The sequence below is a fragment of the Aquila chrysaetos genome, chromosome 21 (genome assembly GCF_900496995.4).
Source record: "Aquila chrysaetos chrysaetos chromosome 21, bAquChr1.4, whole genome shotgun sequence".
Taxonomy (NCBI): Eukaryota; Metazoa; Chordata; class Aves; order Accipitriformes; family Accipitridae; genus Aquila; species Aquila chrysaetos.
This window is the reverse complement of record NC_044024.1, coordinates 23,925,756-23,948,799: the sequence shown is the minus strand read 5'-3', so window position 1 is coordinate 23,948,799 and position 23,044 is coordinate 23,925,756. Positions and strand designations below refer to the sequence as shown.

The 23,044-nt window shown below is 44.1% G+C and overlaps 1 protein-coding gene across 7 annotated transcripts in view; it reads left to right on the top strand.

The window, feature by feature from the left end:
* Window positions 1–21,099, top strand: part of ENOX2 (ecto-NOX disulfide-thiol exchanger 2) — a 59,179-nt gene extending 38,080 nt beyond the window's left edge. For 6 of the 7 annotated variants that reach the window (XM_029997108.1, XM_029997107.2, XM_041119062.1 and 3 more), the window contains 9 exons: window positions 484–696; window positions 2,301–2,407; window positions 8,853–8,967; window positions 10,546–10,727; window positions 12,729–12,836; window positions 13,673–13,729; window positions 14,953–15,061; window positions 16,591–16,676; window positions 20,715–21,099. In XM_029997108.1, coding sequence (XP_029852968.1) covers window positions 484–696; window positions 2,301–2,407; window positions 8,853–8,967; window positions 10,546–10,727; window positions 12,729–12,836; window positions 13,673–13,729; window positions 14,953–15,061; window positions 16,591–16,676; window positions 20,715–20,846 — 1,109 coding nt within the window. In that variant the 3' untranslated portion in view covers window positions 20,847–21,099. Of the gene's footprint in view, window positions 1–483; window positions 697–2,300; window positions 2,408–8,852; window positions 8,968–10,545; window positions 10,728–12,728; window positions 12,837–13,672; window positions 13,730–14,952; window positions 15,062–16,590; window positions 16,720–20,714 lie in introns of all 7 variants that reach the window. The other variant, XM_041119061.1, reaches the window with a different exon arrangement.
* Window positions 21,100–23,044: the final 1,945 nt, after the last annotated feature.

Here is a 23,044-nt window from a genome sequence, read left to right as displayed (position 1 = left end):
GCAACCTTAGCCATGTCTTTTTCAGAATTGTTTGTCTTTTTGTAAAAATAAACCCATACTTGAGTACAACAGTTTCTTCCAAACCATTTTTGTTCATGTTAAAAGGGCTAGTGTAAGTCCTAAGACCTTCTTTGAAGCCTAAGACCCATGTGTGGCCTGATTATTTTGGAGCTGGAGGATATTTTCTCTCATGAAAGAGTACCTCTGAATAAGCATATGAAGTTTTCCAGTAGGTTTCTAGCAGTTGGTCATCTTCTTGTTGCTCCTCAACAGATGTTTTGCTCTATCAGCTTGATGTTAGACTTGTCTTCCTTTGTATAGCCTTGTATTCAGATAATACTGTGCTTTCAAGAATTGTGATTAGCTGCCTGAAGTAAGTTGACCTTTGAAAAATCTCAGTTCAGCAGTGCCAGGGAAAGAATCTAAAAGCTGTGCAGGCAACCCTGTACTTCTGTAATGTAAAGGTGTCCTTTCTTGCTGCAGATGACACAAAGTTCTTGGAAGCCATCCAGACCTTGCTGACCTGGATAGAGCGTGGAGAAGTGAACAGGAGGACTGCCAACAACTTCTACTCCATGATCCAGTCAGCCAACAGCCACATTCGCAGACTAGTGAACGAGAAAGCGGCTCATGAGAAAGAGATGGAAGAAGCTAAAGAGAAATTCAAACTTGCTCTCTCAGGGATTCTGGTTCAGTGTGAGTAGTGTTTCTGTGCTGAATGTTGGTTGTCTGTTGTAGGGAAGATGCTTAATTTCTAGAGTCTGGAGAGGCCACACTAAAAAGGCTCCAGGAAGAGAAGTGGCAATCGCTTCTGTGCAGCTACAGTTAATTTATAAGCATATATCATTAACTTGGCAAAAGTTTCTTGTGGTACATTTTACTGGAGCAAGAGTCCACATCTGGGGGGAGGAAAGAATGAATTCTTAATTTTTTTCCTCTCTTAATTGTAGTCTATTAGTAGTTCTGTCATCTTTTCAACTCCACTTCTGTGCACAGACAAGGTAAGTTCCTGGTAATCTGGTGCCTCAGCGAAGTGTACAGGATTTATTCGCCAAAGGTAGGATGCAGCAGAGTGTTCCTAACACTCTGTTCTCAGTCACAACTGAAAATGTGTTTCAGAACAGCATTTCAAACCTGCGTCTTTCAAATCCCAGTCCTTTATTAAACCGTTAAATCAAGGAAGAGGCACAGGCTATATTAGTTCCAAGATGTGATTTATAAGAGTTCCTCAAACCATTCATTGCCTCTTACACATCCTTTCTTTAGTAAGTCTGAGTGGTTCTTTTTTTTTTAAGGGTACCTTTCAGAGTACCTTCTCTACAATTGTACTAAGCCTTCTTGAGCCCCTTGGCTAGGTTGTGAACATTCTTAACTTTTGGTTTTATATTCAATAATTTTGGCTTTTACTTGTTTGACCCTTCATTTTAAAAATTTAAAAAAAAAAAAAAAAATCCTGTTCATGGTAAAAAATATGAGCACACACTCCAGAGGGAAATACAGTAAGCACTGCAGAGTAAGTAGTAATAGACAGTAGTATGCAACTCCGCTCTATAAAACACCCACTGATATCTCAGCTACTCTTAGGTTAATCTAAGTAGCAGAATGCTGATTTTTGTTTTGTAAGAATTATACCTACTATAACATCACAGGCATAAGAAAAAAAAATAAAAAAATCAGGAGATGTGCTTTCTGCTGTTGGGTGAGCTCTCATCCAAGGAGAGGCACTTTGCATTTCCAAAAACTTCTGCAAATTTTCTAGAGAAATAGAAGGAATAAATCTCCAGAACAAAAAAAGTTGATGGCTGATGCCAGAATCCTTTTTCTGTTGTATGCATGGGCGGGATGCAGTCGTGCTCAGGCTGTGGCACTGTTCTTTGGGACTGTGCCCACTGGGCAGAAGAACATCCAAAGTGCCAGCTTTCACAATTGTACTTCATCATCCCATTTTAGAGAGCGAGCGCTACCTGTGTGTACTTGTTACACTCATATGCAGTGTTGCGCAGCATATTTGATTATTTTTCAGCTCAACGTGTGCCTTCCTTTTTTCCAGTTGAGAGCAGATGCTGTTTTCCCAGTTGATCATTACTCTGTGAGCATTTGACACTGGCCTGGTGAAGTCCACACTTTCCTTTCCAGGCACAGAGTCCCTTTCCTGAGCATGGCTTCAGCACAGTACAGTGTTATAAGAAAAGGTTAGCCAAACCACCTGCCTGATTCCACTTTTTTACTCCTTTACTCCTCTTGTTCGCCCTCTCTGGATGATATTCTGGCCTGATTTGACTGCTGATTTGATACTACAGTCGAGCAGATAGTGGCCGTGTACCATTCTGCCTCCAAACAAAAGGCTTGGGACCATTTCACGAAAGCTCAGCGTAAGAACATCAGCGTGTGGTGCAAACAAGCAGAGGTTGGTAATTTTTTATTGTGTTAGATCCTCCAGCACAGTGTCTTTCTTGTCAGGATATTGATATTAAGCTTGCACAATGCTCGCATGGATAACACCTTAATTCACAGTGTAAGATGGGAATTACTCAGTCGTCTCTTGTGTTACAGGTAATAAATTTTCTCTTGGTATTTGTGTTACTAGTAGCAATACATTGAGATCTGTATGCTGATTGAAGTTGTGCACAATAATAATAATAATAATTATTGATCTGTTTTCTGCTGGTTTTAATGTTAAAGCAAGAGGGATTTCTAGAGAGATGTTAAAAAAAAAACCACCCACAAACCCTAAGCATCATCAGAGATCTGTTTTATCGCATTTTTCACAGACTTGAGAGGTGGAAATAATTACATTCTAGAAAACTTGAGGGAGGATGTTCTCATATTTATGTATTTATTCCATACAGTGACATTGCTAGTGAAATACAGGATTTAAAGGCGGTGACAAGGATGGGGTTGATGGAGGAAGACATGTCACTCAAACTGCTCTTCCTGCAAGAGGAAGAATCATTCTTAGTTCCTTATCTGATCTTAACAAATCTTATTGGAATCAGACACCATGTCAGAAAAAAATAAAGCTAAAGTAGAGAAAGGCTGTCTCTTGGGAAAGTGATGGTTTTGGGAGATGTTTGTCTTGGAGTCTGTGATGAAATACATGCTGCCTTCTGTCACCTGCAGACACTACAAGTGTTCCTATGACAGATGTGTAAACAGCCGAGAGGGTGTTGTCTGCACGCACTGCTGATTAGTCAGGTTTGGGTGACAAATCCTACTCTGCCTGATAGCTTTGGATTTTCATTTTTCATTGTTTTGGTTCCCTTGTTAGTAAAGTAAAGGTTGCTGACTGCAACTGGACCTCATTGTGTGGCTTTCCAGAGCCCTGTGCAGCCAGTAATGAATGTACCCTCTTGAGATGGGGAAAGGGGAGGCACCAGAAGAAGTGTTTGCCTAATGTTGCCCAGTAATTCTCTGGAAGACCAGTTTTTTGGCTGCCAGTTGTGGATTGCACTCAGTACTTCTAGCATGCAACTATCCTGCAGAAGCATGCCTGTGTCTGTGTAGATTAGGTAGAGCTGAAAGTCTGGAGGTACTTCATGACACCCACCCAGGTGAAGGTGGCAGGTAAAAGACAAGTGTGTTCTGAAGTGCTTGTTTATCTCTAGGAAAAAGGACTCTAATATGCAAGCTGTAGAGTAGCAAATAAAGAGCAAGGTTAGCTTTCAACCACAGCATCTTGTTCAGTTACTCTTTCAGTATAATGCTGAAATCCTGTTCAGCTACTCCTCAGATCTCTCTTCTGCAATTTTCAGGTGTCTGTCTCAAAAGTAGAGCCCCAAGCCAGAGAGCATATATATTCTACCCAAATCCTTGCAGTGTGCCAGGCCATCAGGCAGGTACACTGATTTCTATTCGGGATTTGAAGGCTAGGCTATACTAAAGTCGCCTGTGCAGCACATCAGTGCCATGTGGGGTGTTCTGATGCATCTGGAAGTAATGAATTCAGTCATCGCTTCTTTCCTGACAGCGCTCAGAACAGGGAAGAAGTGGCATGCAAATATTTTAAAATACTCCATTTCCAATACATTGGTATTGGAAAATGAGTGTTAAATGAGTTTAGTGATTTCCTTAGGTAGTTACAACTCTGCAAGAACACCAAGCTCACAGAGCATCACTTGTGAGAGCTCCAGAGGTGTTTTGTAAGTTGTCACCATTTCCTCATGCAGTGCTAGGCACCATGTCCCAGACCCACATGGATGCTCCTGGTCTTGTCCCAGTGTGAAACAAAACAGGTTTGCTTAAACCACCTCTGAAAACATTAGTCTAGGTTGTTAGTCTCAACTGTGTTAAAATGCCATCTTTTTTTAACTGAGCCTGTAATAATGAGTGTCTAAAAAGAAACCTGTTACTCTGAGGGGTGTTAGTTTCTGTGAAAGACATGGGATTGTCTCAGCCAGGGCATGGAAATGAAAGAAGCAGATCACTATGTACTTTCATATAGGAGGGATCTTACAGGGTTGCTTTTGGTGAAATGGTAATTAATCTAGCACTCTTGGGTGTTAGTGCAAAATGTTTGTGATGTACACGATCCTTATTTTCTAGCATATGTCAATGTTGATCTTTAATGAAATGGTGACACATTGATATGTGTAACATTAACCAACAGAAAAAAGTGCATCAAGTGGCTGATTAAGCCTCTCTCCATAGATCTCATCTGCAAAGGCATAAATGACAGATTTGAGATAAGAACATGATTTATAGACAGGAGAAATTGCTTTTCTGGAAGGAATTTGTACATGTATCATTCTTGTTCCTGTAGAGAAAGAGGTCACATATAAAAGCTATATGGGCTTTGCTTTCTTAACCTTCATGATATAGTAATAAAGAACATTGAACTTTGTCTGCAAAGCAGTAACATGGTAAAGTTTTCTGTTTGGTTCTCTTAGGTTATTTCTGCTAAGAACTTCCATACGGCTTCTTACAAGATTTGTCTTCCAGACTGCTTATGCATAGAACCACAGAATCACAGAACAGTTTGGGTTGGAAGGGACCTTCAAACACCATCTAGTCCAACCTTCCTGCCATGGGCAGGATCATCTTTCACTAGATGAGCTTGTGCAAAGCCCCATCCAGCCTGACCTTGAACACTTCCAGGGACGGGGCATCCACAGCTTCTCTGGGCAACCTGGTCCAGTGTCTCACCATCCTCATCGTGAAACATTTCTTTATATCTAACCTAAACCTACCCTCTCTTAGTTTAAAGCAGTTGCCCCTTGTCCTGTCACTTCCTGTGGTTCTGTGTTTTTCTCAGGTATTGAGTTCTTTGTTACAAACTTGGAAAACAAGTCTATCCCAGCAAAGCCAGAAGTTGTCTTTCACCTTTAAGATTATTTAACATCAAAAGTAAATCTGGGCAAAGTTGACGGGCTGGTCATCCATGATCACCACTAGGTTGGGTATATGCAGGCCACTTTCCCATATAGCTGTGACCTGACAAAAATCTGTAGAGTCGGATAATACCCAGCCAGTGGCCTTCTGGTAAAAAGCAGATGATTGATCCTCCACAATGTTGGAAAACTCTAAATGTCTGTTTTCCTGGGAAGTTGCCAACTGCGGTCTCCTCATGAGACTGCACTTCTGGGACTTTCGTTCCAAATCCTACTGAGTCAAACCTTTCACAGTAGATAAAAGAGGAGCTAATGTTTTGTTTTATACCTGATAAGCCAGGTGGAGAGTCTGATTCAGATTATGCCTCTACATTGAGCCCTAGTGCTCCTGTTCTTTCCTGCTTACTGAGATTGCTTACAATGACTGGGGTGGGAGCGCTCTCTCCATTTGGAGCTGTCTTTTTATTCCAAGGTAAGTTCTTCCAGTGGGAAGAGGCTGTGAGACCACTGGTGAGGCCTCTTCCAGGAGTACCTGCTGCTGGGCTCAGCCTGCTGGTCTCCCCCAGCTTAGGGTCTTCTCTTAAAGGAAGGTGGACCCACAAGACACATCTTCTTGGTACAGCTTTTGGCAGAATTTAGTCCTGTGGATCACCGCATCAGAGGAAAGCCTGGCAGGCAGCTCAGGGAATGGGTATGTTTTGGGGAGTCATTAGGCTAGGCCAGGGTTTTATTTTTATCAATGGTGACTTAATGTGGTTTTCCCAGGCAGTGCCGGCAAGTCCTGTAGCTGCAGGCAGCTCTTTAAGAAGCCATGGAAGCTTGAGACCTGGTGAACGACCGTGCTATGGTAGCTACCAGCCAGCATATTCCCTTGCTTAGGAAGGCTCTCAGTCAAGTATTTGGCTTCTCTGATGCTCTTTCCTCTCCCATCCAGGGCTCCCCCTTGGGCGCAGTCAGGGCACTGGTGAACCACGGCATAGCCTGCTGTGCAGCCCAGCCAAGCCTGGCCCCGCTGCGTGCTGTGCTCTGCGCAGCCTTCTCCAGCTTCGAGGCCACTTTAGGCTTTCAGCTGTTGAGCAGAGTCAGTTAAAGATGATGGGAAGATTTTCCTGTGATCTTCAACCCCACTGCCCTTTTATGGGTGGTCTCTGGGGCAGGCAGCAGTTGCTTTGGAAGTGTAGCCAGCACTGCCCATCGTGCTCTGATTTGCCTTGTTTCTTGCCCTTTCCCTGTTGCTGTCTCCAAGGTGTCCATTCATCCAAGCTGAAAGCATGGTCGTTTCCCCTGTTGGCTGCTCTTGGTGGATGTGTGCTCGGTGCTGGCAAGCAGAGTTTTTGAAAGTTTCAGGCCATTAGAGTAAAATCTACAAAGAACTGGACATTAATTTTATTTCATAAGCAAATCTTCTCTATTTTCTCCTATGGCTGTTTCTGGGGTATGTAATCCAAGTGAAGTTGTGGTAAATTGACATGGGGTAGGGACACTTGGCCGCCTGTGCTAGCCTCTAGTAAGTATTGACATCTCCATCTCCTTGAATAACTGCCTGTTGTTTTCTGGATGTTGCTTGTCCTGCTCTGCAGAGAGGATGGAGAGGCTGAGCTAGGTGTTTCCTTGCCTTGCAAATGGGCTGATGCGTGTCTGTGCAGAGCTTGCCCTCTGCCCAGTGTGAGCTGGCTGGAGCAGAGGATGGAGTAGGGGATCTTGTCCGGAGGAGCGGGTGGGGATGGCCAGCTCTGCCTGGACAAGGTGAATGGAGCAGAAAGGACACACACAAGCGGGAGCTAGGGTGGCTCAGGGACAAGCGCAGGGGTAGCATCTCTGTTCCTTTCTGATCCCTAATGTGGACCAAGGTTGTGGCAGAGAGCAGAGAGGATCCTGACAGCTGGAGGGAGAATCACTGTGGTGCAGGCTGAGCACTGGTGGTTGGCACAGGGGGGGAGAAGCTTGAAAGTGCACCAGCACTGATAAGGGTCAGGAGGTGGCTGGGCAGTCTCTGGCCTCTATCTGTGTACTTGCAATTCCCACTTCTAACTGGCATGACTTCTGTCTCAGGTAGGTTTTGTTTGTAACCGTGCAGCTGCATGGAGGAGGCATGGAACAGGGAGGAATGGAGTGGGCAGCACGGAGCAAGAGAGGTGCATGGTGGGCAACATCTAGGCCAGTGCTTGGAAGGTGCAGGATATGTTGTATGGCAGGAGAAAGAAATGCCAGGGAGATGTGTCAGCTAGCAGCCGGGCTACATGTGTCAGGAGGGGATATCACTGGTGGAGGTGCTGTCACAGGTGAATTATTAAGAGAAGTCGTTGTTATGGGGTTAACTAAAGGAGTTTTATTGATGATTAAATGATGATCAAATGATAATTAATCAATGATTGAATGATAATTAAATGGTAATCAAAGGGTGATTAAGCAATAATTGAGTGGTAATTAAATGGTGATTTGACAGTGGTCAAACACTCTACTACTTACTACACTTCTAAATTAAGCTATAGCTGGAGATACATACATACATATATATATATATATATATATATATAAAAAAATGTTACTAGCATATAATATACTTTTAGGTGTAATATAAAACACTGCTTACCTCGTTACAGATACCAGATGCTGGGTAAAGGGTCTCTCAGCCTTGAGGGGTAACCTTGAGAGGTGTCCCTGCTCAAGGGAGATCACCGCCATGCAGTCTGCTGCCATGCAGGAGAGCTCAGTGGGCTCAGGAGGGCTACAGATATTTGTAGTGTCAAGTAATGGACTTGTCTTCAAACCCCCCTTTGGAGTATGTGCAGGTGTGCAGCTGTGGTGGTTTTAGTTTTGTCTAGACCCAGCTCAGGCTGGTGCTGTTAGCTCCCAAAAAGATACAGCCTAGCACAATTTGTCACAGTTTGCAAAGCAGGGCTGACTTCAGGCATACTTGTCGGTGATGGCTGAACCAAAGCACTGCTCACTCAGTCAGAGTGGAGGCATCTGTCACAAGTGCTGGGCAGGAGAGCATGGGGTAGGAGCCCAGCAGGGAGGAGGCAGTGCAGAATGGCATCAGGGAAGGGTAAGAGTGGTAAAACCTTTGGGTGTGCAGGGCACAGGGTAGTACTGACAGAAGTTTGTGGCAGCAGGGAGTTACTGACCTAGATGTGTGCTGTGAGCAAGAAGACATGAGGTAGTGATCCGGTGGAGGTTATGAGGTTGGGCAGTGCTGAGCATAGGAGAGAAGTGTGGATGTCAAGCAGGGCAGATGAGGGGAGAGGGTTCATCGAGAAACTACACTGTGGGCAAGGCTAGGTGCCTGCCCTGGGGCAAAGAGTAGAAGGGAGATGAAAGAGTCAGTAATACCAGTAGCATTGACAGATTGACTTACGCTAGATATTGTCCTTATATAATAGTCTGTGCCAGATTTTTTTTATCATTTCCCCTTTTTTGTACCATGGAGTTGCATTTTGCAGACTTAGATTTCAGCATCTTTATCCAACCAATCTGTTCCTTGTAATCTGTATTTAAGAAAACCCTCTATTTTCTGAACCTTAGGAAATTCGTAACATTCATAATGATGAACTAATGGGTATTCGAAGAGAGGAAGAAATGGAAATGTCTGATGAAGAAATAGAAGATCCATCAGAGATGAAAGAAACAGAAGAATCAGGTAAAATCACTTATTATAGCTCATAAAGTACTTGTCCCTTCAGTGGTTTCTTTCAGGAGCCTCATTCTGACTGTTTTGTACCCCAGAATTGTCACAAGCAGAACAAAATCAACTGCAGTTATCTGGAGTTGTTTTCCTTTTGATGCCTAGTTCTGTAGCCAGTGTTTGTCACTCCTCCCTGCGATGGTCAGGGTAATCTAAAGCTGTGTCTGAACCGCAGCCCCTAGAGAGGTGTGTGGGGTTCACGGTGGACCTGTAAGCACCCTGCCATGTGTGCAGGTAATGGCGGTGTGTGGCAGAGGTCATCTGCACAGCTGCTCTGTGCAGAGCACCGTGCTTTTGCAGCTACACCGCTGTCGACCTGAGCTGTCCTGTTTCAGTATGCCAGTGATGTCTGCCCAGCACTGGAAACACATTTACACAGCAGCAGATCCCCATCCCAAGGTGCTGGGTTTCAGTGGTACTCTGAGCAGCAGCTGGGCCAACAGCAGCGCTTGGAGAGGGATCGGCAAGGGAGTGCAGTGGTACATGCGGCTGTAGTCTTAGCATAGAGCTGTGCAGTCAGCTGAGTGCTCCTGTATTGTACAGCTTGAAATGCCCTTGGCTGGGACTAACACGGGAACTGCACTGTCCAAATACCCCTTCTCCCTTTGTCTGCAGGAAATGAAAGATGAATAGTCCAGAAATGTGCTGAAGGACTTTCCTGGATATTGAGGTTACAAAGTCAAACATTCAGTCTAGGAAATGCCATCATGAAGGTTGTGTGGGAAATCTTACGTTCCGGTGCTGTAACAACATAGCAAATCTCAATGCCAACTCATTATACAAGGGGAGAAACAAAAGTGGAGCCATACAGATTTATACCTTCCTTTTGAAACCCGTAGCTGTGCAGAGTGGGGTCCAACACATATTCACTGGCTGGGAGAATGAGTGGGGGCAATTAGATAAAACCCACTCAAAACCCACACTCTTCCCATGCAGCATGTCTTGTCTGTCTTCCCTGTCTTCCGAGTACAGCGTGTGAGTCCCAGGCAAACGTACCTCCACATGATCTGGCCGTTGGCCGAAGGACCAGAGGTTAATAGCAAGGCCATGGGATGTCAGGCTATGCCCTTCACATCATGGGCATGTTTTGAAACCTGCTGAAGCTGTCTTTGCAGCCATAATGTTATATAATCCCATTCCTGAATTTATCAAGCCCTGTGTGGACGCCAGACTGATAACGGTGTTTCATCCCGTGACTTGATGGAGACGTTCTTCTAGCTGAAGGTGCCAGTGGAGCCTGTCCCAGGGTCTTTCAGCTTTGCTGGTTAGGAAACCTGCTTCCTTGCCAGCATGGTCCTTTCACCCCTAAATGTTCTTTTGCTTCTTTTTTTATTCTTCCAACTTAAATACTGCATTCACTACTGAGAGGTGCTATTTGTCCAGAGGAGCTTGTTTTCTAAAGAGACATCACAAACAGTGATTGGGAGAAATTTGTTTTGGTACTCTGGATTTGTAACTGGGTGCTGGGGGAGAGCACCCAGGGACTTGCCCCCAGTTCTTCGACTTTTGATCTCTGCCTGCCTTGTTCTCCAGCACTGGTGTCACAGGTGGAAGCCCTGAAAGAAGAAAATGACAGTCTGCGCTGGCAGCTGGACGCCTACCGGAACGAGGTGGAACTGCTAAAGCAGGAGCAAGGCAAAGCAAGCAGGGATGAAGACACAACCAAGGAGCAGCAGATGAAGCTTCTCCAGCAGGCTCTGCAGGGGATGCAGAAGGTGGGCCCAGACCTTTCTATAGCTATGGTCTTACTATGAAGGCAGAGGGGCTGGGATGTGGAGCAGAAACACAAGCAACGGCATTTTGTTTTTCAGTGGGATCAAAACTGGAAAATGGGAGCAACTTTCTGTCATTTCCAGTGTTGCCAAAAAAACTCCCAGACAACCAAACATTCAAAATGGTGATTGCTTATGAACTGATAAGTCACATGGAAGCAATCCATAGCTTATGGATTCCTTGTGTGCTCTTTGCTTGACCACACCGTGACTTTTGAAGTATCGAGTGTGGGCTTACCCGCTCTGTAACCATGTGAGATCCTGGTTACCAGCATAAGCAAGAAAGTGGGAAATTCCAAGCTTGCTTTGACACCTTTTCTGAACTTTACTGGGCTTTCATTCTCACAGAAATGTGGAGAGCATGCCATGTTCTTTGGGATTTCCCTGGGCTGAATATCAAGTGGTTTGGGTCCTTGTAAACCTTAACAGTAGCCCTTGGGATATTAAGCCAGACTGATAACCAAACATATAGAGCATATAATAGTTCAGGTAAGTATTTTGTTAAAATAAGAACCTGTAGCAATGCTGTGAAGGCTGTGGTCATTCACTGGATGAACCTGACAGATGAACTTACGGCAGTGGTGTTTGTGACGTTGGAGCTGGCAGGAAAAGCCTTCTGTAGTCAACATCAGCCTTCAGTGCAGGAGGAAATGACAGGCATTGCAGGACATAAAAGATTTCCCGTTTCACAGGTGTCAGGCAGGTCAAGTTTCTCTTTATACTGCTACCAGGATGAATGGTGCTGGGAGAATACTCTGGAGGAGCTGCTTTGATGAAAAAAGATGCTGTTTGTTTGCAACTATTAATGAATAGGATTATGAATCTTTTTTTTTCTTTTTTTTTTTTTGTCTTCTAGTTGAGGGAGAAAAATATTGAACAACTGATTTGGGGTGTTTTAAGCATGGAAGAAAACATTCACTGAAATATATATATATATATATATATTTATGTATCCTGGTTTGACTTAGGAAAGCTGCTAGGCTAGTGCCTTTGCCATATTAGTCTTTAAGGTTTTCTCCCTCTGGTGACTTGATCTTGCCCATTTCTGGGAGGCCTGGTGCTGTTAGCAGTTTGCTGAGCACTGTTTTCTTCTGGCTCTAATAGGAGATCAATCGCACTTTTCCTCTGTTGCCTGTGTTGGTTTGTTGTACTCGTCTGCTTTCCTTATGGACACATTCAAGAGTACAGATTTGCTCTGAGAGCAGACTGTTACGTCCACAACCACAACTTGGTTCTCCTTGATAGACACCAGGTTGGGCTTGAGGATTTCATTCTGCTCACCTCTGAGATGTGGGTTGTGATTCACTACCCAACCTTTCTCCTGAGCTTTGCTAGTCAGGGGAGTCCACAGCTTGTCGTGGTGTTTGTTGCAAGCACCCTGCGCCGCTGGGCTGATGCCCAGGGTGTGGAGCAGTCATCGCGTTTTTCTGCAGTGTGGAATTGTGCAAATAATAGTGCAAATCTAGTAGCTGTTTCAGAGTATTTTCTTAAATTGCAAGACACCTCTGTTAATGTGGGGCTAGAGATCTAGGAAGACTAAAATGGCTTCCCCAGGTCACTTGTTTCTGTGCTGCTCTTTCCCATGTGCTGACTGTTTGTACAGGCATAGTGTAAACCAGACTGGTGGAGAGGAAGACTTAGCTTTGACATGGGTCAGACCCACAGTCTAGTGCACATGCTTTATTTCAGGGACAGTGAAGGCTTGTTGATGATGGAATTACTGCCCCATGTTTACAAAGGCATGGGTTTTTTGTATGCTAATAGGCAAAGACATTTCTAAGGTACATTGTAGAAAAGATTTCTTCTTGTTGTATGCTTAGCCTTTTAATTGTTCTGAATATGATCTGTCTGGTCTTCATGGAAAAGCCCTTACTCATTTTATATTCTTTAAATAGTAGGAGGTGAAAGGCAGGTTAAGAACTGAGTTTATCTTTTCTCTTCCAGCATCTTTTGAAAGTACAAGATGAATACAAAAAGAGAGAAGCTGAGTTAGAAAAAGTGAGAGAAGACAAACTAAAAATAGAAACATTATTAGAAAACCTGAAGGAGCAGGTATGTGCCATCCCAGTGCTTCCTTATTCTCAGTAGTAAATGCAGTCCTTGGATTTCGTGGTCCATTGTGAGCACAGTGAAGGACTGCTGTCCTACACTCTTGTAGAAGATGCCTAGCCCTGGCTTAGGAGCAGTTGTCTTTGGAAAGCTACTAAAAATGACCTGCCAAATTGGAGGATGTACATCAGTAATGAAGTTGCTGATTGCTTCATGTACCAGTGAGACAATCTACATAAGCAACTGTATAAATAAAAAATTAACTTTCATTTTATAGTATACAGTGGTATTGCAGCTGAAATGTCTTTTTCTAAAACTTGAGCTTTAGAAGATAAGAAAAAAGGGTCTCAGTTATCAAACACTGATTTTTAGATTTGCATTTCAGGGACATGTTTTGATCTGACCTCCATAAAACACTATTGAATTGAAAGTTTTTGTCGGTGTTATAATATTCTGGATTTATTCTAAACAAATACGTACTGTTTCTTGTCAGGTGTGATCCACTCTGTCTTTCGACTGCGGACCCATGCATGAATCTATACTTGCTTGGTCCTCTCCTCTATAGCACAGACACAATTATACAGGGTAGACAAGAAACATTATGCAGCACTTCTCAGTGAGGACCATAGAGCCAAATCCTAGGTCTTGTCTCAGATTTTCAATCTTTAGCCCCACCTTTTCGTGCCACAAGCTAGGGAAGATAATAAATGTCTTTCTAGAAATTAAAAATGGCTTTGTGTCCCAGTAATCTTCAGTGCAGGAGCTTCAGTGCCTGGTATCAAAGAACAGAAATAACAGACTATCATCAGTAATCTTTCCTTTTCTTTACCTATATATAGCAAAGCATAGCGGATGAAGAGGACAAGGAGAGAGATGCAACTGATTGTCAAGGGAATGTAAGTCTAAGAGTTTCTTTTCTGCTACTTTAGTCAGAATATCTTATTGAGGGAAGTAATGACACCTCATTGTAAAATGAGCAATTTTTTTAAGTTTGGTTTGTTGTGAAGTGTATAAGCATGGTACATATAGACTGTCTTTATGTACAGATTAATATCATCAAGTTATCCATTGCTAGCAGCTTCTGGCTGGAAGAACAGTAGGTATTTGCAACACTGTGGTGTAGAAATGGGTTTTGGTGTGCAAGATAATTTGTTGCACTGTTATTTCAACTAGCCTTCAAAAATATCAGTTGAATCTCTAAGAGAAAGCAGGCAGCGCATTTCCAGTATAACACTACTGGTTGAACTTCAGTCCCTGTGTCAGCCTGAAGCTAGCTCCGTTTCCACTGTGCAGACCTTTACTTTCTCCTGCAGAGGCAAATTATAGCCTCCTTAGGCCAGGACTGCTCATTTTCAGTTGTGTGTAGTTGAGAATCGCATATGCGTAAAAAGCTAAGCAAACCCAAGGGATCGTTTAATTCTGTCTTTGTTATTGGCCCAAGTCCTATCCATTTCACTAGTGACTGGAGGCTGTTTCCAATTATAGCTGTCTGTAGCTCTCAGACCACTGGAATTCCGCATAAAACTTAGGAATAAAAGGAAGTCCTGCTTTTAGTGTACCCACGAAGTCTTTGCATCACTGGCAGTCTTGTGTTTATTTGGGCCATAATAAATTATGCAAAAATTCTGTTTTAATTCAGTATCACAAACTCAAGTCAAGGACAATCTGATCCTAAACCCTTTGCAGCCATTAGGCACTTTATTAATCATATTGCTTCAGTTTAAGCATCTGAAAAATAAACATCTGTAGCTGAATTAGTCACTGCAAGGCTTTCTTTCTAGACTGTTTTTTCTTTTATTATTTAAAATAAGGCCCTTCTAGAGCAGACGTCATACCAGTGAACAGGGCTGATAAAGTGTGTGTTGTGGCATCTTGCTTAACTTCATGGGCTTTTAATCTAATTTGATAATTCAGACAAAGCAGCATGAACATAGCTGTGCTTTGATGGAAGTATTTTGCAAAATGAACAGTAGATACAGCAATGTGATGAATGCAATGACTCATAGAAACAGGAAAACAGAAATACAGACTCTGTCAAGCCTGACCAGCTGCTGCTTGATATGTAAGAGTGCCTGCTGTGCTGCTGGTGTGTGGAACGGGCTCTGTGATTTTTTTGCAGGAGAGCAGTACATCCAGAGTTTGTGCATGCAGCCAGGAGAAGGAATGTCCGGTTGAGAAGACATTGAGCAATAGTCCTGTGAAATCTGAACGAGAAGTTCTATTAGTTGGTAAGTTCTTTTGATGGGCTTGATGATGATGCCGGAGACCTGAACTGAGTGACATTTACTTCAAGGTGGCCTCACAGCTCCCACTGGCCCTGTCTTGTTCCTTTGGTTATGCCAATGGAGGTGGGAGTCCTGGAATGAAGGAAAGCCTCGAGCTTTGGTGGGGTCAAGGTTTCACCTTGTGCATCAGTCATGTGGAAATCTTGTGCTGTGCATCTTTCAGTCAAAACCACACACACGTAAAGCGGGCTTGTGTGTAGTGACAGTCCAGGTCAGCACGTACTGGAGTGCAAGCTGGTCTTCTGGGAGGCATCACTGAAGGTAGTAAGTTACAGAGGGAGGGTCTGCCTTCATTCGGTTAGAGCCTAATCAACCTTACAGGATCCTAAGCAGTGTTGCAGGCTCTAAGACTTTAATCAGCTTGAACATTGCAGCACCTCACAGTGCGGATGACATTTGTGGACCCATACAGCAGTAAGGCACACTGTTAGGTCAGGTATGGTGTGCCATGAACTCCGAGCAGATAAGCTCCTCTAGCTTTAGAAGCTGTAGGCAGAGAAGAAGGGAAGGGTGGCAAAAGGCAGCAGGGAGAGAAGGCCGGGCTCAATGGGATGAGAAATATTGTCAGCGTTTTCAACCGATGTTCACAAAGGGATTGGTGACTTCTGATGTACAGCACAGGTGTATCTGCTGCCCTTTTTATTTCCTTTCCCCTTGCCTGCCTATTCCTAGTAATACTGAAAAATAACCTAACATGGCATGCTATGACTTTTCAGCCCAAAGCGCTGCATAGTTGGGGATTTTCTGGAGCATTGAAAAGGAGGAACAGAAGTCCTTGTCTTGATGGAACAAGGCATTTTCTTTACCTCATTGTCACTCAGCCAAGTTCTCCTTAGCCATCCCTCTACATCTGATTTGAGAATAACAATAAATCATTTATTGTTATTCAGATGTATCTGTGCCAGATTGTGGGCTGGTTTCTGCATTGAGAGGGAAAGGACTTTGGGGAAAACCAAAGGCACAGCCTTTTTCTGCAGATGATTGTCGGAAATGAAAGTCTGTCTTTTTGATATATAGTCCTGGCCGTGAGCTGGAAAGGAGTCTCTTCATGACAGGGTGCAAACTTGGGTTGCTCTATTTAACTGAGTGCTGCAAAAGCCACTGCTGCTCTCCCCATTTGCCTTCTGTCTTTTCCGGCTCCTTGACCTTTGAAGGTACAGCTGGAGGAGAGCTCTGCTTTCCCTCTCCTTGGGCCTTGCATCCCCACATGTATGATAATCTCAGTGTGGTTCATCACTGGGCACATTACCTGTACTCGGCAAGGAGTGAGAGTGGTGAGGTCTGTTTTAAGTGCTAACCAGCTGCATTGGTTAGCTGTTGTTTCCTTTGTAGTCTGAGACAAAGCTTACTGTACTTAAAACCAAAAATGCCCCATTAGATCCCTCTGTGCAGTGCCAGTAGTAACAGAGAGCTGGTGTTCTCAGCTGGCTCTTGTCTCATGAGAATGATGTTTGTGGTGTTCCTTTCCCCAGGAATAATTTCAACGTTTCTTCATGTGCACCCATTTGGAGCAAGCATAGAGTACATCTGTTCCTACCTGCAGCGCCTGGACAGCAAAGTAGGTGTACCACCACTTCAAGTTCCCTGAGCCAGCCTGGGCGGTATGTTTGTGCCCCAAGTGTGTTCAGTCTGTGTGGCTGGTAAAGAGCTTCTCTCCGTCCCTGAGAATGGTGGGGGGACAGTAAGAACTGGTGTGTATTAACTGGAATAATTTGCTGGAACAGGACAAGGGAAGGGGTGAACTTTCTTAGAATCACAGAATGGTTTGGGTTGGGAGGGACCTTTAAAGGTCATCTAGTCCACCCCCGTGCTGTGGGCAGGGACCTCTTTCACTAGGTCAGGTTGCTCAAAGCAACCCAGCTTCTAGCTTAGCCCTTGTACAGCATAACGTTAACATAAATACAGAGTTGAAGATGATGTTCTTACTGCAGATGTTCATGTGTAATCCTGCTCGTAATTCAAGAAAACCCTTTGACGGTAGCTGTATTTTGCAGCAGTGAATTCCATCTTTAAAATCTCCATCTAAAATGTGTTTTTGTTTATTCTGTTTAAGTTTGCTGCCTTTGTTTCCCTTATCCTTATGACCTCTAAGGAAAAGAGCAAACAACCCGCCTTTTGCGTACTGTTTATTATCTTGTAACATCTGCCATGCCACTGTTTGTATATATTCTCTCTAAAGTGAATAGTCATATTGGTTTTGTGTCTCTGTTTTTCCATATTTCTGATTTTGTAGCCCTTCACTGAGCCTTTTCTGTCTCTGTTTTGATATTGTCAGTGAAGTCATTTTTAGGAGGGTGCTGTGCAAGGGCCTTGTACTACAAAAGCATAAACAATGAATCACAGTCCCTGCTTACAGGGGTCTGTGCTTAGTGGAGGGATCAAGTCCTGGGTGCAGGGGTAAAAAATGGCAATAACAAGAGCAGTGCTCATGCATTTTCCTTAGTACAACAAGAAGCTGCTATTTCCTGCAGTATTTCTGTGTATTGCTGGCTTCAGACACCTTTTCAGAGTAAACGGGGAGGGACTTTGCAAAGGCTTTTGAAGGTTCAAGGAAATTACATCTTGCTCTTCTACTGTACTGTTGTCTTCTTTAAAGTGCCCCAGGAACAGGAGACTTACCAGCATGGGAATCATCTCTTGTGATTGGAGCTTCCTGAGCTGCTTTTGTTTATAACTTACTGTTTAATTTTCCCCATTCTAAGAAAGCACATGTCGCTGGCCTGTGTTTCCCAGGCTCACTCCAGCCCTTTAAAGACATATCTAATAATTTATCTTCTCATTCTAGTTCTGAATTTGTCTATGAGGTGAACAACTGCCTTTATTTTTCTTTGGAGCTCCTAAAGAAATGCTATCATATCGTTCATCTGAATTCTGGCACTTCCTCTTTGGAATCTACAGTGTAGAAAAGGGCTACTGGAAGTTTCTACAATAAGCTTAGCAGAAAAGCCCTGTGAAAAGTGCATCCTTTAACCTCTGCAATGACATCAGTGTTTTTTATTGTTTGCTGACACTCAGGTAAACACATTAACCTGCTGACTTGCACAGGTCTTTTGTGCCTGGTCTCTTGAAAGGAGGTCTTACCATTTGTTCTTCAGGTTAGGTCTTTTGTCTCCCTCTTGGTTAATGCAGGAGCTAGGTATTAGTTGGGGGTGTTGCTTTTAATGTCTAGCAGATCTTTAGGCTTGAGGTGGGGTAGGAGTGGGGGGGGGCACTCGAGAGCAGAATCTGCTTTCTTGAAGCTGCTGACAGGAAAGGAAGAGGAATATCTTTCCCCTGTTCCCTGCCTATCAGTCTCACCAAGAAGGCCAGCACGTCAGCAGACAGTGCAGAAATTAAGATCGAGGGTGGTTTGAAGCCACGAAACAGTCCTTACAGGAACTCTGTAGCACTGTGAGCATCGCAGGGGCTGGGCAGTGTAGATGATGCTCCTCCTGGGGTGTCCAAACGCTGTTTCATGTCTTAGATTGGACCTCTCTGCCTTACCAAACCCATTGCCAGCCTGAGCTTGGGCTATTTCTCTCTCTCTCTCTCTCTCTCTCTCTCTCTCTCTCTCAAAACTTGGACTGTTGTCTGCCTGGTTGCAGAACAGCGTGATGACAAAAGCACATCCACCAAGCGCAAATCCATCTTGCAAAGCAGGCGCTCTTGATCTTTATCACATGTTGGGCATATTTTGAAAACTGTGGGCCTGCAATTACTGCCAAAGGGCTTTCAGAGAATATACTTGTGCACTAATGAAGGCTTAAAAGTGAACATACTTCTTGTGTACATTGTCTTCCCAGTGGTAAATGGTACCCTGCACTCTTGGAAGTAAAAACCTTCTCCCTACCTAAGTGCTAGCTGAAAACTGTAATTCATGCTGGCATACACAGGAAGTAAGTGAATTAAAAGAAAAAATGTAATGCCTCCTTGAGAAGGTCAGGGTGAAACGTGAATTTGGAAGCATGGTAGGGTAAGTGACTCAAGATTATCTCCTGGAAAATCCAGTTATGCATTGTATTGCAGACCATGAAGTGTGGGATCAGGCTTGACATTACAGAACAGTCAAACTGAATCCAGTGTGGCAGGGGTGAAAATGAAACATCCACAGGAGGAAGCGCCGCTGAAGTGCATGGTTGATACGCACCTGGCTTAAAGTACAGCCCCTGGAAACTCCCAGTGCTGCAGCTACAGAGCTACAAACTCTGCAGACTGTGAAGGGAGTTAAAAATAGAGACAGGGACTGGTAGATTAACAGAACATGTGCAAAGGATGTTACATTGTGCCGCACTGTTGGAAAATATCCATGTTTTTATCCAAAAATACATCCTAATGTTCTACCTAACCAGCAGGTGGATGAGTTTATTGTGCAGAGATAGCTCTGAACGTGTGTCCAAGCAGTCCCAAATACACAGCAGAAGCAATCTTGAGTTCTTGTGAATATAAGAAATAAGGTCTTAATTTTTCTGCTGCCATAAGAAAACCATTGCAGGCAATTGAATGTAAGGTGGACACAGCCTTTGCATTTTTCCTATGTCCTGAAACTGTTAATTTGCTTAAATAAAACTTAAAAATTTTTCACTTGCTGAACTTTAATTGTATCTAGTAAATGCCTGAGCAGTCAAATTTACGGGCCTGCCCCTCTATGCGTGATTGACTTTTGATGCAGATTGGATAGCTGGCGTGTGACTGGGTAAAGATGCTGGCAGGTACATGCCCTGCTTCAACCCCATGAAAACACTACAGAGGCTTTAGTTTCAGCTCTTACAGGGCACGGTGTTGAGAAAACACGTAACTTTGCCAGTGTTTTTAGAAGTAAGATTCAGCTGTATGAGAAAACCATGTAACACGTTATGCTTCCTACCACTCGCCGTGTTAGAAAAGCTTAAAAAGCTACTGCAGAGAGTGCTTCCCAAAGAAAGGTGCCACCAGTCATCTTGAAAGGCAGCAGGGTGACGTCCCTGGGGCTGTGCCAGCGCTCTGGTCTGGTTAGGGCCAGGAACTGGGTGGGTCATTCTCCACTATAGGTCACTACCTGAAACAAGAGTCTGGCTTGACAAGCCTTTGGTCTGAGCCGCTCTAGCAAATCTGTCCACCTTAAATGTTGAGGTTTCTTTTCTGCAGTGGTGTAACCTCCAGATCTTGTATCTTAGCTCTATTTGTATCTTAGCTACTCCTGTGTGGTTAGGGACATGGTAGCTGCACTGTAGATGAATGCTTGTGACTGTTCAGAATATAAACTCCCCATGTCCCTGATTTCTATACCCAGTAACGGAGAGCTCTGTTCTTGCAGTGGTAATAAAAGTAGTCACTGTTCAGTTACTTAAATGCTTGGGAGTTCTTAATCCATTATCTTGCATTTCACAGTGGAAAAAATTAGGACAGTCCCTTTACCCTTATTTCTATTGTTTGTTGTATCTGCAGCCATCTCACCCCAAAGTGTGACAGTAGCACAACTCCTGCTGTCCCAAGATTATTTTCATGAGTATTTGGACAGGGATAGCCTATGTGTACTTTAGCAATTAAAAGTGTTAGAGCTTGAATATCACCAGTCATTACAGGGCTTCCCTAACCAAAAGTGTCTTCATTTTTAGTGACATTTTCTTTGTTTTCACAGATTTGCACCGCGGAAGTGGAAGTTCTCATGACTCGACTCCAGAACACATTCAGGCAGGAGCTGAGTGGGGTTGGGGCCAGTCTAGAGAAAAGGTGGAAGTTTTGTGGCTTTGATGGACTGAAAATGACTTGAGCTTTGACTTAATGCTGAAAACAACAGCAGGATGTGTACGCCAAGAAAACCTGGGATGCCTCTTACCTCTGTTCATGATGATTATCTTGCACGCATCACGGACTTGGGTGGGATAATATGTAAGTGAAACTATAAGTCCCGAGCAGCACTGGAAGAAACTTCAAGTCCTGTAGCCTCTTTGATCAGTTATTTGTTAACGGGCAAGTGCGGTTCAATATATTTTGTGAAAAAAGTTCACGTCTGATATTTTTAAGCACAGCGTGTTGACTATATGTTTTGCCAATGTTGTATGTGATTTGTGTGCCCAAGTCTCTCATCCTGTACCTTCTTTTTACCAGTAGGAACAGCCATAGACTGTCCTCTGAAGCAACAACAAAGAGGCATTTTCAGGTTTCTAGAACCACCAAAAGGGGGGGGGGGGGGGAGGCAGCTTTTTTTTAGGCATTTCTATGATTAAAAACTGAGGTATGTTTAAACAGAAGAAGATTTAGATGGCTCAGAGTTCTCTGAGCCAAACAATTGGTTCTTTTTCATGCTATTTTCTCTACTACTGGTTTAACAGTTAAGCTAAGATGAAGGCAGTGTCTCTAGGAGCTGAGTGTGATTCTGGCAGTGCCACTGGTGGTCTGTGCACTGCAGAGCTGGTCTGTAAATAATTTTTTACATGGGAAGGGTATTTAATTTTCTATTGATCTGAGTGGAGCAGAGAGCCTACATCAGACCTCTGTTTTAGTAATGGCTTACCACCAAATTTCTCCACCCACTTTGCTTTGGAGACCGAGCTTCTGGAAGTGCTACAAGCAGCAGAGACTTTTCTCCTCCTGAATCTTCCCAAAGGCTGTTCCTTGTGTTCTCAGAAAATGCCAGGCTCCTCCCCAGCCGTCTGCAGAAGGTTAGTAAGATGTAGGGTAAAATGCCTTGGCCCATTGATCCAGCCTGTCCAGATCCCTCTGTAGAGCCTCTCTACCCTCAAGCAGATCAACACTCCTGCCCAGCTTGGTGTCCTTCGCAAACTTACTAAGGGTGCACTCGATCCCCTCATCCAGATCGTTGATAAAGATATTAAACAGAACCAGTACCAATACCGAGCCCTGGGGGAACACTACTTGTGACCGGCCACCAACCGGATCGTCAAGCTCTAAGGCGGTCAAAACTCTCCATAACATACAGGGCTATCCCACTGCCTTTCCTTCCTTGCCTATCCCTTCTGAAGAGTTTAAAGCCATCCATTGCAGCACTCCAGTTGTGTGAGTCAGCCCACCAGGTTTCCGTGATTACAAATATATCATAGTTTTCCTGCTGCACAGCAGCTTCCAGCTCCTGTTTGTTGCCCGTGCTGCGTGCATTGGTGTAGATGCACTTCAGCTGGGCTATTGATCCTGCTACTTTTTTTTGGGGGACAAGCCCTAATTCCTATGTGACTGTTCCCAGCGCTTCTGTGGTTTCTAACACATCAATAACCCTTGCGTCTTTGCTGCCGCGTGGATCTCCATCCTCTATCCTCACTGAGACGGCTAAGGTGCTGCGCACATTAGTACAGGGACATTTCAAATGTGCTCCAGTGTACTCAGCACATTGTGGAGCAGACAGAAGGACCTCGCTAGCACACCGTCCCTCAAATATTGGTGTGCTGCCCCAGGCTTATCTTTAAAGAGCCCTGGTAACTCCTGCACAAAGATCCTTTTCTCCCTTTGAGACAGGCATACCCCATCTGTCACCAGCAGGCCTGGTAGACCTGCGTAGACCAACCCATGATCAAAACCAGCCAAATTCTGCCGGTGACACCAGGCTTGGAGGTAGGTATTGATCTGCTGGCTCTTCCTGTTTCTCCCCTCATCATTCCCTGTAACTAGAAGGATAGAGGAGAACACTATCTGTGCTCCTGATCCCTTAACCAGTCATCTCAAGGCTCTGAGGTCTCTCTTGATTGCCCTCAGACTTCTTGTTCCAGCTTCACCACTGCCTACCTGAAAAATCAATAATGGATAGTGATCTGAGGGCCTTTCCAGGGCAGGAAGCTTTCTCTTCCCATCTTTAACCCGGGCCCCAGGGAGGCAGCAGACTTCCCTAAGAACTGGGTCCAGTCTGCATGGGCCTTCTGTTCCCCTCCGAAGGGAGTCTCCTATGACAATGACCTGTCTTTTCTTCTTTATGGAAGCAGTTTTGACACAGGGCATAGGTCGACTTAGCCTTGGTAG